At 38.8% G+C, this 18,307-nt stretch overlaps 1 protein-coding gene across 9 annotated transcripts in view; it reads right to left on the bottom strand.

The window, feature by feature from the left end:
- Positions 1-18,307, bottom strand: part of LOC125227882 (rho GTPase-activating protein 21) — a 539,841-nt gene that overhangs the window by 409,127 nt on the left and 112,407 nt on the right. For all 9 annotated transcript variants that reach the window (XM_048132267.1, XM_048132264.1, XM_048132268.1 and 6 more), the window contains one exon: positions 12,698-13,056. In XM_048132267.1, coding sequence (XP_047988224.1) covers positions 12,698-13,042 — 345 coding nt within the window. In that variant the 5' untranslated portion in view covers positions 13,043-13,056. The remainder of the gene's footprint in view (positions 1-12,697; positions 13,057-18,307) is intronic.

Raw genomic sequence — 18,307 nt, 5'->3', positions numbered from 1 at the left:
ATAATTTCTTTATTACTTCCATGTAGGTAGGAGAGTCAGACTAACAGTTAGAAGGGCGAATCAACTTTTTGACCGACTCAAATCTGTCCGCACATTCCTAAAATAGTTGTGAAATTTCACCCTTAAATAATGAATTTTATTGGTATTTTTCACTTTACCCTGTATATTAAAACATAACCCTAACTGTTAAATCCAATAAACTGAAACTTTGTTCATTAGAAGTTCGATTTCTTGGTAACTCCAGAGACATTTTGAGTAACGCCAGAGACACCAAAAATGTCGGTCAAAATGTTGATTCGCCCAGAAAGCAAGGCTGTGTACAGAAACACATGTCGCTTCATGTTGACTTACGGTTTTTTTTAATATTTAAAAAAAATCTTATCCGAATTGGTGGGAAAGTACAAGCGATAGGCTTGAGTGGAGGAAGAAAGGAGGGGACTTTCGGGACACGCAAGACAGGCTGAGAGAAAAAAGGTAATTATGAAAATAACAGCAATATCTTCTAAAACTTGTAGCAAATTAGGTTCTCTTCAAGTTTAGCGTTTACAGGTAAGACTAATGGTATTACGTCAAGGAGAATATACCAATCGAATGCTTCGACAATTAAACTCTTTGCATAAATGCAGGAAAATTATGGAGCATACACGCCCAGGTTAATACCAAACAAAAGTGCATTATAATACCTATTCGGTATTGCCGGGCTACTGTTAAAGCTGAAGTCAGCTGCGTATGTAGTTTTATTACAATAGATACTCTCCGAAAGTCCCACTACTTCAGATTTTACTCGTACTAGAGACAGCCAACAAAATCACCGTTACTCCTGGTACGAGTATTGCGAGTACGAGTACATCGAGGCTTCGATTACTCACAAACAATTGCAGTGCAATAAAACCAAGACAAACGGTCGTCGAATATCTGATTGCCTGTCAGATGCAGAGCAGGGTACACTGCGGTACAAATGATCATTGATATTCATTTATTTAAACTCATTTGCAGTTCATGGTGTGGAGTGTCGTTGTCATGTAAATTTTACTTGTAAGTAAATACTTGGAAAATTAAGCTAAATTAAAAAGTAATAAACTAAAAATATTTCTGATTGTGGATGGTCAAAAAAGGCTTCCACTTTTCGTTTGACATTTCTTTCTAAAGCTTTTTGAGTTGAATTTCACCAAACATTCTCTAAAAAAAGGAATATTCATTTAAATAATATTGAACGTAACTGTACTTTTACACATTGTACAACGCAGTAGGTCGAGAAATTAGTGCAGTCCAGGCCATACATTCCAGTTTCCCAAAAAAATGCTTTAACGACACTCACCAGTACAAAATGAACGAAGTTTAATCTCAAGATCCGTAATAAACAAATGAAGGCATTAGATCGGACGTATTTTGGTTCAATGGAACTAAGAATCGGTGAGGTTATGGAATAGCCCCTGCCCTTATGTGGGTCACAGATTCAATATCGAGAGATAAGTCAGCGCCAGACGAGAGCTGCCAATTAAAAAGGTTAAATAGAAATTTTAATTAACTTTGACGAGATTAAGCAACTCGTACTGATTGCATTGTTGATTCCATATTGATAGGCTGAGAGTAAAACGATTTATCACGTGGAGTATGATGGCAATTTGGTGATAAAAATCGAAAATATAGATGTGGTTTTGAAAGTGTAATTATATTCTATGGCATAGGATTTGCCTTTATCCCGTCTTATCTTTATGTTGAGATTCGAAAAGGATTCACGCATCTCATAAATGATGAAATGAGTGAATCAATATAATATCACTATAATATTCTGAATCCCTACTGATGACCTGATGAACAGTCAAAAGTATCATAAGACCTAGTTGAACAAAGTACCATTGGAGCATATGATTATAGTTACTAACTGGCACGTTAATAAAAAACCTTTTGTTCTAAAAAACCCTATCTTGCTAATCGTCCAAGTTATTGCATTCAGGAACCGTGATGGGTATTAGAAAGGTATCTCAAAATTGGCAAAACAAAACAACCAAAACAGCCGGAACTGGCCGAAATTGGGCCAGGGAGAACAATTCCAATCTCTTTTCCAAGAATCAGGCGATTCCGGGGTAGGTCCAACCATATGTGAAGTAGTGCAGCGAAGAAATAAAAATATGCCAATTTTTGTACTATATACACTTTTCGTTCAGTGAAGTTACGCGGGATACAAAACTACTTTTTCTACTCTTGGCCTATTCAGTGTAGGTATTTCTCTATTTGCCAAATTTTTGACTGATTGTGTGACTATTTTCTTCCTATGCGCAATAATTTTGCAAATTTTTTGTTAAGAATTATTTTAGGTTAGCAGTTCCATCTCAATTGCTGGGATTAACACAATAGGCATTGGCTAGATAACTGTTGAAAACGTCAATTCACTCGGCCTTCTTTGGAAATATAAACTATTTCCTTTGCACAAAATATGAAATTTGAATAAGTTAAATGATTCAATTAAATAGCTTGACCGTCACTGGAAGCTTTATGATTGAGAGAGCATATCCGTTTCCGTCTAATTTTCTATAAATTTTCATACGAATTTGACTAGAATAACCGGCTCAGTGGCGACACCTGGCGGTAGCGCGCCCGAAGTTATTTAAACGATGTCGAGCTACCTTCCGTCATTGGCGTTTTCGATTCCGTCGAAGTAACTACTGCGCACGGAATTCTTTTCCTGCGGAATTTTATTTTAATACTCTTAGAAATTACTAAGTGTTTAAATAAGTGAATCATTATTCCAAATTGTGAACGAGTTACACGTAAGTAACTTATTAAATTATTTGTAGTACTGAATTAAGTGAACATTATTTTAACGGTTTTTGCCGTTCGGTTCACTACCTACAATTATGAGGTTAAATTAAACGTGTGCATGTACTAATATTATTGGTTATTACAGTAATGAATAGTAAAGAAGGCGGTGCCGCTGAGCCCGTGGCGGGTCGCAGCGGGATGGCTCGCAAGAAGCGCAAGCGGAGCCGCAGCCGCAGCAGCAGCAGCAGCTCCTCCTCCAGCAGCAGCTCGTCGAGCTCCACGGGCTCGAGTAAGAGCGCTCGATCTCGCGGCCATCGCCGAAAGAAAAGTAAACGTAAGCATTCTAGCCGTATAATGAGCAAATTACTTAAAGAAATGGCCGAGCTTAGGCAACAAGTGCATTCAAATTGTGGTACAGTACAGCCCGAGTATCCGGACAATGTATCTATAGGCTCTGGGGTTAGTGGCGAGTTATACGGACACCTGGCGACTCACGAACCGGAACCGCCTGCAGATGATCCTATATCTGAACCGGCCTCATTTACGTTTGATATAGAAACTAAACTGAAGGAACCATCTGTTCCCAAAACTCCAGTTATATTTCTTAAAATGCTTGATGAGGTGCAACACTTGGGCAGCAAGGCTTGGTCAGAAGTAAGATATGCTGACACACAAAAGATGTATAATCATACTCCAGGATTCATTGAGTTAGAAACAAACGAGGAGGTAAAAAATTATGACTCCTTACGTCACCTGTCTTACGCTGACAAATCCTATGCTGCCCTGACATTCGGCATTCTTAAACAAAAAGAGACTCTGCAAGAGGCTATTCGCTGTCTCTTATCTTGGGCTAAAACAACAAATGTAAATGTTGAAAATTTGAGTGAAAAAGTTGAGGAGGTATTTCAGAGGGGTAATTTAGCTAAAATTACTTCTGATTTATTGCAATTGGCTTGTGGCCATCGAGCCGAGGCAATCGAAATGCGTCGAGAAGCAATTTCGAGCCAAATAAAAGATCCTTTATTAAAGGCAAAAATAAATAGAATACCTCCTTCAACGACGTACATTTTTGAATCCGAGCCCTTCACAGAGGCTATAGAAAAAGCAGGCGGAGTTCGTAAAGCATTTTGGCCTCCTAAAGCCGAACAGTCGAAGCCGAGTCAAATAAATAACGGCCCCTCGCGGGGGCAAAGCATTCGAAAACCAACAGTTCCATCGCGTGGAACTCTAAACTACCCTCAGTATCATGAGCAATTTATGTTACCACAAAATTATGGTAATTATTACAACCCACCCTCGCGGGGTGGTCACCATAACCCTGCCTATGCCCATGTATATAAAAATCAAGCAGTTAATGGTCAAACTGATTACCATGCCGTTGGTAGGGGCACCTTTCATAACCGAGGCTCGCGGCCTGAACGTGGAGGTAGCCGAGGTCGCTCGTATGCACCCAAAGGCAAAGGAAACCAAAAAAGATATAAAAAATGACTCGCGGTTTCGGGCAGGTCGATTAACGCAGTTCTACCATGCATGGAAGAAATTGGGGGCGCCAAAAATAATCCTAAAATTAATAAAAGGTTATCGCATACCATTTTATCTAAAACCCCCACTTTTGCGCCCAAGTCTAACCAAGGGTCCGTTTCATACACCCGTCACAAAAGAAATGACATCGATCATACAAAAAATGAAGGCACAACATATTCTACAGGCAGTCCAAATATCTCCAAGTTTTGTCTCCCCCTGTTTCTTGTACCAAAGACCGACGGGACAGCCCGACCAATATTCAATCTCAAAGCTTTAAACGAATATGTGATTACGGAGCCCTTCCATCTTATAAATATGCACCGCGTGCCCGATTTCCTTCAACCCAACGACTGGATGTGCAAAATCGACCTGTCCCAAGCCTATTTTCACCTAAAAGTAGCAAAATCACACCGATGCTTTCTAAGAATTGTTTACAATCAGGAATTGCTACAAATGACCTGTCTTCCGTTCGGGCTGTCCACAAGCCCGAAAACATTTGCCATGTTGACGAACTTTGTGGCGCAAACATTACGCGATCGGTGGAACGTAAGGATATTGGTTTATCTAGACGATTTTTTGATAGTAAATCAAGATTATCACACACTCCGCGACCAGGTACATCTCACAGTGCAGACACTACAAAGATTAGGATGGGAAATAAATTTCGAAAAATCAGTGCTTTGTCCACAAAAGCACATAATTTTCTTAGGAATTTTGTGGAACTCTTGGGAAAATACAAAAGCTCTACCAAGCGAAAAAGTCGTGTCCATAAGCACGAAAGTTACTCATGTGCTCGAACAAGAGAGAATAACCTTGAAAGATGTGCAAAGGTTAATAGGTCTCCTAAACTTTTCCAGCTTTGTAGTCCCACGCGGCCGGCTCAACCACCGACAGTTGTTAATGTTCATGAACACAATACCAAATCCTTCGACGAGACAATTCCTAATTCCACCCAAAGTCATAACAGAACTGAATTGGTGGATTCAGAATTGTCCATTATCAACTCCATTGCACTATCCACCGCCGACGCATTTTCTGGCAACGGATGCGTCAGATCTGGCTTGGGGTGCACAAGTAGACGACCTAGCCATCTCGGGCCTTTGGTCACGAGAGGAACAAGATCTCCATTGCAACCAAAAAGAGATGCTAGCGATACTATATGCCATACAAGCTCATGTTCACCTGCTGAGTCGCAGCACGATCCTAATACAGTGCGACAACAGGACAGCTGTGGCCTACTTACGAAAAGAAGGGGGTGCAAAATCCCAAGCCCTCATAAATATTACATATCAAATACTGGAATTACTGGACATGCATCACATTCACTTCAACATACAGTATCTCCCAGGCAGGTACAACAATCAAGCAGATCACTTGTCACGCCACCGCCGACCTCCGGAGTGGCATCTGTTACCAGCCGGTGTGGAGAAAGTGTTTATGAAATGGGGTGTTCCAGTGATAGATCTGTTCGCATCGGCGACAGCCCATGTAGTGAGCAATTATGTGACACGAGACCTGACAGATCGCCAAGCCCTGTTTCACGACGCGTTCAGTGTACCTTGGAATTACCCCTTAGCGTGGGTGTTTCCCCCGCCGTTTCTAGTTCCAAAAGTCTTGAATCATCTGAATCAATCGACGGGTATATTCCTAGTGGTAGTACCACGTTGGAAGATGGTATTTTGGCGCGCCGATCTAAAAGCCAGAGCACTCGCAGCGCCAATGACCCTGAAACGCTTACATCGTCACCTAATCGACACATCGACGGGTCAACCACCCTCGAAAGTCGAGGACATCACCCTCGAAGTGTGGAAATGTGGGGGTGGGGCGAGACGTTAGCGTCCTGGACTAATGAGCAGCGAGATTTACTTAAAAAATCTTGGCGTAAATCCACATTAAAAACATATGATGTAGCTTGGAAGCGTTGGATGTCCTGGTGTAAAACCAAAAGTATAGATTTTCAACACCCGTCCGGCGGCCAATTAGCTCAGTTTTTGTCAGATTTACATCTAATTAATAAACTGTCGTATAACACGGTCTTATTGCACAAATCTGTTGTGTCTACCTTGTGTAACACTGAAAGGTCAAGTCAGCTTAGTTCACATGTTTTAGTAAAACATATTTTAAAGTCAATTGCGATTAAAAACCCAAAATCGTCATTATCGAAACCACCTATATGGGATGTTAATAAATTGACGTCATTTCTGGCTAATTACGTCATAGATGTAAACAATACCTTTCAAACATCGCGGCATACCGCAATTTTATTGTTACTTTGCTCAGGACGGCGTATTCATGATTTAACGCTACTGGCAACAGATCCTAGCCATTGCATTATCTCAGATGATAATATCGTTTTTTGGCCAAAATTTGGGTCGAAAACCGATACTTACTAGCAATTATAGACAATCGGGATGGAAATTATTGTCCAACGCTAAGGACCATAATCTAGACCCACTATTTTGGATACAAAAAACAATAAATTTACTGCAGGAAAGACGTAACGCAGCCAAAACGTCTAATTTGTTTGTTACGGTCAGGGGCGAAGCACGAGCCGCGTCCCGCACAGTAATAGCAGGTTGGGTGAAAACCCTATTTAAAGAAGCTGGTATTGAAGCAGCCCCAGGAAGTACCCGCTCGGCGGTAGCTTCAAAAAGTTGGCTAAATAACCACTCTCTGGAAGATATTTTAGCTCGAGGAAATTGGCAGTCAGTTAATACCTTCCAAAGATTTTATAGACGTGAGGTAATTAAGGAAAATGATACAAATGGTATATCAAGTTTATTCAATCCAATTTGATACGATTAATTTAGTGATAATGTTTAATAATATAACCATTACTAGCTTAGTGATGATTTAAACATATAATTGTGTATCTACCTACCTGAAACTAGTATGATGATCACCTAGGTTGTTCGATGAACATGTAATAAGCTTAGCTAATTAAGTATTGAAAGAATTGTAATTCTAAAATGTTGAAATAATTATAAAATTTATAAAACAATGCTTTTGTAATCATATTATATGCATAATCGAGATAATTTAAGACTGTCTTTATTAAAATTGTTTGATTTTAAATGACGTGTTCTTATTTAAATTATTACATCACATTGGCGAAATTCCTCTTTATGATTTCATCTCGAGTGGCTCCACCAGGCGATAACAAACAGGTCTCAATCATAAAGCTTCCAGTGACGGTCAAGCTATTTAATAGCAGCGTTTTACCTGAAATAAAACGCATATTAAATACTTACCTCACTGGAAGCTTTCACTTCATTTCTGCCTGGTGTAATTGAGCCAATGACGGAAGGTAGCTCGACATCGTTTAAATAACTTCGGGCGCGCTACCGCCAGGTGTCGCCACTGAGCCGGTTATTCTAGTCAAATTCGTATGAAAATTTATAGAAAATTAGACGGAAACGGATATGCTCTCTCAATCATAAAGCTTCCAGTGAGGTAAGTATTTAATATGCGTTTTATTTCAGGTAAAACGCTGCTATTATTGAGGTTTAAGTTTGACCCTGATTCACCTGCACTCGCACATCAAAGGGAACAGCCAGATCCCTCCAAAGCGGTTTTAGGCCAAGGCCCAACTCCGCCCTGTCTGACCGCGTCATTAGTGTGTGGAGGGCCCTTTATGTGGGTCAGCCAGATTTCAAACACATGATGTTTAGTGCCGCTTTAATGACGGAGATTTCGCGTGAAAGATTACTCTGTAATTGAGTTGGTCGGCTATTCCAGGATAAGCGAATACGGGGCAGACCTCACACAAAATGGACTGACAATTTGGCGAAGATACTCCGAACTCCGAAACCATTTTATCTGAACGTGAACAAAATAGTGAGAAATGAAAAATAACATTAAGTAGTTAAAGATGATAATATCGCACTCTGTTATTCCAAATATTATGAAGTGTTAACAGGGTCTGACTTAAGAGTCAATGGCAGAAATAAACCAGGATTCGATGCTGGTATAATTTGGACATCCGAGTTTCATAGGCCTTTCGTAGGACTATACATAATATAATTGTATGCGTCTGTTTATAGCCACAACAATAAGTCAAAGTGAAACGCAGCTAATTTATATGTAAGAAAAAAACAATGATTCACAAAGAAGATTTGCGATCACGTGTAAAGTATAATGATTTACAAGACACGTTTTTCGCGTGGCGCCAACGCATTTGTTCACAACGCTCGCCGGATGCGGTCGAAGTATATATATGATTAGTCAAACCAGTCTGCTGTGATCTATCAAACAATAATAGGACAAGAGGACATGTGTATATTGCAGAAATCTCCCATAAAAGAGAGTTTTTAGCAAATTCTAGGAAACTTGGAATAAATGGAATGGAATAAATTGTGTATTCTTGAAAGTTGTCCATAAAAATTTTGATGTTGAAAATTCCTAACTTTTTATTATTTTTATCATATTAAAAGCACGAAACTTTCTTTACGACCTAACAAATCGAACAACAGCAACAGGATAAAAATTAAATTTTCGTAAGAAAATCGTTAAAGTTATTAGAAAGCTTAATGACGGCGTCACGCGTGACGTTCGAAAGTTTTATAAGCTTTATTTACACTCCTTGCATTATACCGGAATCTGCAGCAGCTCATGGGAGTCTGGGGTCCGCTGTGACAACTAATCCCAAGATTTTGGCGTAGGCACTAGTTTTACGAAAGCGACTGCCATCTGACCTTCCAACCCAAAGGGTAACTAGGCCTTGTTGGAATTAGTCCGGTTTCCTCACGATGTTTCCCTTCACCGAAAAGCGACTGGCAAATATCAAATGACATTTTGCACATAAGTTCCGAAAAACTCATTGGTACGAGCCGTGACCTCAGGATTCAAAGTCGCATGCTCTTACCAGCACCAGCGCTTACATTTTTTATAAGCTTGTGGTAAGATTTTGAGGCAATCGCCTCAGACAACGGTGCCGATCGACAACAACAATCAGGTTTAGGTTCCTTTGAGCAATCGCAACAACATCCAGAACAATGTGTTGTATAACAGTGAGTCACATCTATCGCTTTCGTATCGATCGCGAACATGCCGTATCATCGTCAACAGATCATTAGCATACATGCGGTTAGAAGAATGGACTCGCCCACGCCGTGTCGCAGTCAAAACAATCGAAAGTTTGACAAAGGCTCTATAAACATCCTGGAAATGTTCGCGCAATACACTTAGTGCAAGTTCTGTAAGCAATATTCATACATATAAAAGTGTATAATGATGCCCCTGACATCAGTTTATAGCAAATGACAAACTCTCCTACAAATGATGGATTTTATTGTGTAAAGCCGCGTCGCGTGTAACTATTCGGTTCGGGTTTTAAGGTTATAAAATGGTCTCCCCAAACCTATCGACGCGGAATCCGCTTTCGCCGACCAAAAATTTTCCGCGACAATAGGTTTGCGGAAAGCCTAATTTAATTAGCAGCAGTGATAGCTCAGACAGACAGTGCGAGTGTTAAGTGCACATGCACCTGTAAGAGCCGTCATTATAAATTGATCCTTATACATAACACTTAAGACCGTCTTTAAATAAATTAACAACAGTGAAGAATACAATGACGGCTTCAACAGGAAAATAACGTAACTACCTAACAATTGTTTTAAGTTTTAAGCAAACGCGGATCGGACCGCGCGATCTCGCCAACTATTACATAAACCCCAGAGGTTTACAATAGTGGCACTTTTTGTAAATGTAATTTAAGTAAACCTTACAGTAAATAAATAAATTAAAAAAAAAAAAAAAAAAAAGTTCCCAATGCTATAATTATATAGAAGATTTCCGTTTAAGTGCAGCAGCACGTACGCAGTTTGAGATATCAAAATCGCTACAGCAATACAGCAACCGTTATTCAGATCACGACCGATTTGCCCCATCATTCCAACCAACAAAAGGCAACCCCAATAAGCATCAAACATTATGCTAATTGGTAAATCCAAGATGTATGGGACACCGAGAGCAGATAGCATTGTTAAAACGCAAAGAAAAAGTCAAAAAGTGAGTAAGGCAACATCAAAATGCATTCAAAGCGTCCGTAAAAGGCGAGGCGGGTTTTGCTCCATTTTTGCGCATGTGCTGTGTATCTGATGTCCGTTACGAATTAAACCGGCTACCGTATTACGAACGTGGCTGCCAGAAGTGCTATTCCAAATGGTTATGCGGATCAGAATCGAACATTTACACAAAACCAGTAAAATTGTGAAAATCAGGTAATTCATTTTGTAGGAATTATTGACATATGTACCTAGTAGGTACCTATAATAAGTGACTAAGTGACTTTTGGGCTATTTTACGCGTTTTGTAGGTTTACCAAAGAGATTACTCATAACTGAACGTGAACACCGATATGTTAGTTTCCTGGTATGCATTGCATGTTGTTAATTAGTTATAATTTAAAGTAAGGAAATAATATTGTCCGTGATGGATAAACTGTTGGTTCTCAAATTGTAGTATTGTAAACATGTACACAGTTTTACAATAAATCACATCTTATCTTATCTTGAAAATGCTTATATTTTCGGAAAGCAAGTTTTCTTACTGATTGATTGTAATATTGCAAGGCGCGAATTCGGTAGATGGGTAACGTTTCATGCTTAATATAGAATGCTACCTATAAATTAGTGCTAGCAGTAGCAATTTGAATTGTATTTATTATACTTCATAAGATTCAAGGGTATCCTTGCAGCGGATATTTAGTCATTATAGACGAAAGTGCAATTATCCTTACAGCGGATACTTAGTCATTATAGACGAAAGTGCAATTATCCTTACAGCGGATACTTAGTCATTATAGACGAAAGTGCAATTATCCTTACAGCGGATACTTAGTCATTATAGACGAAAGTGCAATTATCCTTACAGCGGATACTTAGTCATATAGACGAAAGTGAAATTTGTCAATGAATGACAAATCTTGTAGAATAACGATGAACTTTCCTACACCAAGATTTTCAAACTACTTATTACCAGTTGATTAGCAATAACTGGGTCGAGTTCAAGTTCAAATTCAAAGTGTTTATTTGTAAAACAGTATACAGTATACATATTTACAGTGGTGGATTAAATTATAAATATGGTATCACTGCACTATGCTTTGCCTTTTGGCACACAAAAGCATGTCCTTAAAATAATACTCGGCAACGCTAAACTATTGTGCACGCAATTACGGCCCAGCCACGACATTGGTCTAAGCGCGACAGCGGTGAGCGGCAGCCATACGTGCGAATGAAAAGTCCCATCGCTGTGTCTCGCTACAATATATGGCCGCCGCTCACCGCTGTCGCGCTTAGACCAATGTCGTGGCGTGGCTGGGCCGTTAATATTCTCTAATGCTAGTTTTGCGCCTGTAAATAACAAAATATGGAAATGCTAGTCAGTTTTTCATTATTGCTGACCCTATAATAGTAATACCTACAGTGTAGGCTTTGCTACAACGATCCGACACCAGTTGAAGTAGTTTTATTTTTTTCTTTCTATAATTGCAGATTTCATTCCTACACACATTTTGGCATCTTTCGATAAATTCCAAATGTTTTCTAATAAATACAAGATTCATAAACACTGGTTGATTCAAGTGTTGGACTCTCATGCGCCCAATCGCAATGACAACCCAGTAAGCCGGTAGACGCAGTTTATGCGATAAAAATACGCGAGAAAAGTTATACCCTCGCATTAAAAAAGCTCAGCATTGTTATTAACTTTTAACAGACTATTCCTCTCCCCGTTGGATTCTCGACATGAAAGTTTTGCAAATAACGTTACGAAATGGCCGCATTCGTTTCGTATTTTTTAGTAAACGGTCCTAAACTTTCGAATATGAAAAAGTTCACGCTATTTTATGGCTGTTGTTATGAAGCATTACTGCATACTTCCTATTTGCCTGTATTTCTATTTGTCTGCGTGAAACAGGTATGAGAAAATTATGAGTAGAGCAGGCATACCTGTACATGGAAAATCCTGTGTGCTTATTGCAGCGATAAAGGTGACGTAAGTAGCCACATAATCAAAAATCAAACTTTCTTAATAAATACATACTCGCAACATAGATAATTGAGCGAACCGTGGAAGTAGACAACCTAATTACTAAATTTAATAAGTGAATAACCTAACCACAAAATTAAAATTTTGAAAAAACCCCCGACCGCGACCTAGTGGACATGAACATGGCTAAGAACACTCCCGACTAACACAGCTTTCAAATAAAAAAAACTAAATCGAAATCGATAAGAGTTTTGAATGATTCACGGTTATTTTTTTTTTTTTTCGGGAGCTACGATGCCACAGACAGACACACACACAGACAGACAAACAGACAGACAGACAGACAGACAGACAGACAGACACGTCAAACTTATAACACCCCGTCGTTTTTGCGTCGGGGGTTAAAAACTAGGCCTACCTGAATATCTCTCCTTTGCTGCGGCATCCTCATGACCTGCTGGTTAGCATGAGCTGGAGGCACAGGAGCCGGCATCCTGGGCTGTGGGGGCGCGACGTGCCTATGCACAGGCGGGGGCGGCGGAACCGTAGGCCTCGGGCCCTGGATGATCACGGTAGGGCATAAAGGATGCGGTCTCCGCTCCGACCACTCGACTAGCGCCAGGTGCTCGGAGGGGCGGATAAGGCGAGGGGGAGCGGGGAGGGTGTCGGGGGGCAGGGTGCGCGGGCGCGGGTCCGGCGGCCGCGCGGGCTGCCGCGGCGGCGGCGCGGGCGCGCGCCGCGACCGACCCTCCTCGTCGGCCATTGGTGCGCGCCAATCTGTTGACAATGACAGTTTTTTGGTTAGTATTTTTGATACATTTTGAAAGTCATGGTTAATTATAACAAACATAGACGATTAGAAAAATGAAGTAGGTTTCTGTCTAGATAATAAAATAAATATCTGGGCGACCGAGCTTCGCTCGGTTCTATTTTAATATATCACGTCTTTAGATAAAAAAAAACTCTTATAAATACAAAAACAAAAAAAAAGACAAAAAACAAAAACTTAATTTCTGGCCGGGATTCGAAACCCTGACACCTACGATCTATCTGCGTACATTAGACCGACCTCGTGCGACTGAGCTACGCGGAATCGATGCGCGCGCGGCGAAATTAAGGACCATATTTTACGTTTACAAATGCGAAAGAAAAACTCAAGAAAACTCGAAAATTCGCGTTTTCCGGGATCTAAGGCTACGCTAGATCGATTTTTCACCCCCGAAAACCCCCACAAAACAAATTTCAGCGAAATCGTTAGAGCGGTTTCCGAGATCGTCGGTATATATAAATAAATAAATAAATAAATAAATAAATAAATAAATAAATATACAAGAATTGCTCGTTTAATAGTATAAGATATTAATACCTATAACTATATGAGTTTTTAGAAATGCAATAGTACCTACGCTTTTTTTTTAATTGTCTTGTTTTGAAAAACCAAAGCTCGCACGGTCTTGTTGTAATAATTTTATAAGGTCAAACATCTTAATTCATTACCTAAATACCTATATGTAATCAGTTTTTCCTGATGAGATTATCTGAACTTAACTAATACAACTAAAGTTCCACCGTTTGCTACCAACCTTTCACTGCCTATCTAATCCAAAGTCTCGATAAGTTTCCACACAGGTCAAAGCTCCTATAACCTAAAGCGTGAAAGGTTCACATTAAGCTTTAATAGTTTCCTTTTAAACCTTTAGTGCCTAACTAGACCTAAACTACTGACCAATTCAACGTAGAAAGTGCGTGTGTAATGCCAATAAAGCCGTGTGTGATTTGACAGGTGAATAATAAAAAAACCTAGGCTATTAAAACATTCCCTTGAGCACTGAATAAACAAGGCACTTGAAATGAAGTAGGGAGCGATTGACAAGTATTTGTTTGAGTTGAAATAACGATGTATCATGCGATCCCCATACCGAGGGGTAACGTTTATAGTTTATTTTAAATCACGCCTTCGTTTTTATAAAAAAAAAATAACTTTGCTTGGTAAACTTAGCAGATTCTTATTGGTTTACAGGCTGAAATTTTAACTACCATACCAGCAATATTTTTGTCCGTTTTGTAGGTAACAAATATTCGGGCTAATGTGATGCCGCTGATTTTAAATTGTTTTTCGCCACTTCAGCATAATGCTTTCATGACATATAAATTCACTAGTTATGAAGATTTAAACTAACTACTAACTAGTGGTTAACATTTCATCTTGTAACTAAGTACTAAGTACTTGTATTTCTTATTGAGTGAGTGAGGATTCGACTTAGGTAATAAAAAAATGATTTCCATTTTTCACGAGATGCCTAAAAATCGGCTTCTAACATATTGAAAGCTTTTCCCTTCCCTTAAAGCTAAGTACATTACATATAGCGCCATCTATGCATCGGGTGTGGAACTCGGTGAGCGTGCACGTGGCTGCGAGTTTCCCGCGCTGCACCGGGCGACACTGCGTCTGCGAGCAGTTTCGGAAACCGGATCGCTCGCGGCTTTGAACTCGACGGGTTCAAATTTTAGCCGTTATTGAACTTTTTTTGGGTTTCTGTTATCCTGTTATGTGGCTAAAGGTTCCTACCGTTATTAATTAACTAAGCCAGACTTATGAAGAAGTGATAGGTAGTATTTTTTTAAGCGAATCTGTTTCTAGGAACCAGTATTGGCTTGTATGAGCTTTAAAACTGTTACCATTTTGACCAACTGTTATCAAAAGCTTGAATGTTACAAATATTGTTTTGTTGTATTTTTTAACAAATACGATTGCCATTAAAAATGTGTAAAAACATTGTAATTTACGTCCAATACCAAAAACTAGATGTTTTCCCATAGATTACACAACTTTTCGCAACGACTCACCCCATCCGGGCAACTTCTTCCTTCGTATTGAATAAAACATGAACTAACGTAGCGAGTTCTATTAGTCCCAGAGCCGTTTTTATAAATCATGCTGCCCTAGTGGATTTGCATGAAGCAATAGATTCTGATCTCAGTAAAAACAAATTTAAACTTTTCCCTTAAGGACCTTGTTCCCGTTTTAAACTAAGTATATTAATTAAATTACTAGAGGGGTCTTGATTGTTACCACTTACCATTGCCACCCCACTTATTTCGAGGATATAATTTTGTTAAATTTACAAGAGGTGCTAAATAGTTTTATTTATGCTAGGTACTTTACACCGTATTCTAAAATCAATAAGAACTTGCAGCGTTGACACCGAAAGAAAAATAAACATTAAAGACTTATTAGGACAAAAAATTCGTGTCAAGTAGAAAATGCATTTCAATCAATGTCATTTGACAACTCCATCCCAAATTCCGAGGCTCCACAAATTAACGCCAAAGCTTGTTTATCCTGTCCGAGTGTCCGCTCACATTGTTCGACAAGGAGGAAATCATGCATGCACCCAAAAAGGAATAACTGGTAACCCATTTCGAAAGGGATATGCCTTTTTTAAAGGAATAGTAGTGAATGAAGGGTTGGAAGGACAGGTTGAGCCGGAGGAATTAATTATGTGCTAATTAACAGCCCTGCTGGAACTAGTTTTGTGTTTTATGGCGGCAGACGGGTTAGGCTGACTGATATGGACGATTAAGGTGCTGCCCTCTTTGCATAGGTACTTTAAGCAGGTGCATAACAGGTACGTTGGCGGTATTTTATAGAATATTTGAGAGTAGGTAAATGTAAGCACTGTACATCACACTGAAAATACGACGAAAAATTATTCACTTTGGTCACGTCACTGAACAAAACAATTCACAAAACTACCATAACAATAATCCGTTTAAAATCAGTCAAACAGTGGAATATTTTCCATATATCGGTTACGTGTGAGTTGAATAACCTTTTACAACCATGACGAACCACTGATGAACTCCTAAACAAACTGTACAAAGATATCGTTTCCGATCAACAAACAGAAGATAACAGAACCGATAAAACAACCGTCGAAGAAAACCGATGCAGCAAATAAACTATTTACCTCAAACGTAAATAACCCGCAGAGTTCACTCACTGCCCACACTTGAATGGAACAAAGGCTTTGATCTTAAACACAATGTAACTGGCAATTTATAAACCGATAACCAATACAACAACGATCACAAAGAAAACACATCGATTACAAAGGAAATTACAAGTAGAAAGAGCTCGCGCGATGCAATATGCGTCATTGCTATGACAACACTGTGGACGGTTTTTCGCTCCAAAACGAACGCATGCGCTCTGAGATGTATACAACCTTTTTAATACGAATCCTACGTTCTGATTTGAGACCTATTGGCTCAACAATACAACTCGGTATTGTTATTGCACAAAATCGACTGCTTTAGGGTCGCGTGCTCTGCCCCACGCAATTTGATTCTGATAGTAGCCTGCGGTAGCAATTTTCCTTTATTATTAAAATGTATACGCGAATATATAGCTCGAAGGGGGAAATGTTACCCATTTTCTTTGTACGAGTTTTCTTAGTATCGCCTCGAAAATGAACTTTTCGCAGATATTCTGGGGAGATGAAGCAAAACTTTGATTGGTAAATTTCTGACAAAGTTAATCCTGGTCCCTGTAGATAAAGAAATAAGGGTAGATCAAAGACTGTAAATTAAGATTTTGTATGCATTTAAATGAGATATAGAAAAAAATCTAATGCTGGTAGGGTAGAGGGTTTTGACAAGGGACGTCCCCTTGGGGTTTGGAAATCATAATTGAGTTAAGATAAACATGACTCCATTTTCTAATACTGTAATTTTGTAATACTGAATTTAAACCATGGACCATGATTGCATAAAAACAAAATTTTAATACAAATCTGAACACAATTCTATAATAAACGACAAAATACTTTTTTTTTGTACTTTTGGGTTCCTATTAAATAACCGATTTGGAACCCAGCTAAGATTACAATATTTTACACAATTTCCAAACAAATAGAACAAAAAATTGGCAAGACGAAAAATTATGCTACGCATGTGAGTACTTATTTAGATTGGAGATTCCCAATAATGTTGCCAACTTTTTTATCGTTTTCCTAACGTAACTCTACTTTCGACCAACTTAATCTCAAGCAAAAAAGTGACAATGGCACCACAAAAACGCAAAACTGTTAACTTGTTAATGAACCAGATTCAAGCGGAAAAATGTATGGGCCATAAATTTTGAATACAATAACGCGCTCCCACAACAATAAAATTTGGTTGTTATATTTTTTCGACTAATAAGATGTTATTAAGATAACTTTTTCACTGTTCTATGTAAATGTAACAGTTTCTCGAAACATATTTTTTTAAATGAATAAGAGACTTAAGGAACTGCGTTTTGAAATGCCGTAACCTTTTCAACATGAATCTGACGTGATCGGAGACGGAACGGAGACCTTTGACCTTGGTTTATATTTAATATGTGGCATTCTAAATTTAAAGGGCTCTCATGCAGATTTGAAATTGCAAAAGGTGTTTAAAAACACTCTTATGATACAATGAAGTATAATGTTTTATAGGATAATCCTAGACTCCTACACTACTGTCATTTTTGCACTCGGGCTAAATGGTCAGATCAAGCAGATGATTATTTGGATATGGAACTAATGTAACTGGTCCATTTTTTCCATATTTTACAATCTTTGCATTATTAAATACGCTCTATTTAATATGGTTACCACCGGTTATATATGGTAAGCATGTTCAGTGGATACATGTAGAACTCAACATCATAGTTTAATAATGGAAAAAATGGATTAGTTACAATAGGCCGACAGTCGAGATTTGCCCCGCTGTACTTTACTGATAACCGTCCGTAACAATATATTTTTTTAATGAAATTGTGTCAGTTTCAGGACGCCAATAAAATAATAATGACCACTAACTGAACAAATAGTGTGAAAGCGATTTTACGATATGAATATATCATAAAAATATTTTATTGTTTTTTTATGCGACCACGAAATTTATTTGCCATTTTGCGGTTGGCTGATGCAAAAACTTTTCCTGGTTTCGATTATTATTTTAATGACACAAAAGATAAAAAAATATATAAATTATTGAG

Source organism: Leguminivora glycinivorella, chromosome 7, assembly GCF_023078275.1.
Source record: "Leguminivora glycinivorella isolate SPB_JAAS2020 chromosome 7, LegGlyc_1.1, whole genome shotgun sequence".
NCBI lineage: Eukaryota > Metazoa > Arthropoda > Insecta > Lepidoptera > Tortricidae > Leguminivora > Leguminivora glycinivorella.
The sequence above is the reverse complement of the archived record's forward strand: the minus strand, read 5'-3'. Positions and strand labels throughout refer to the sequence as shown.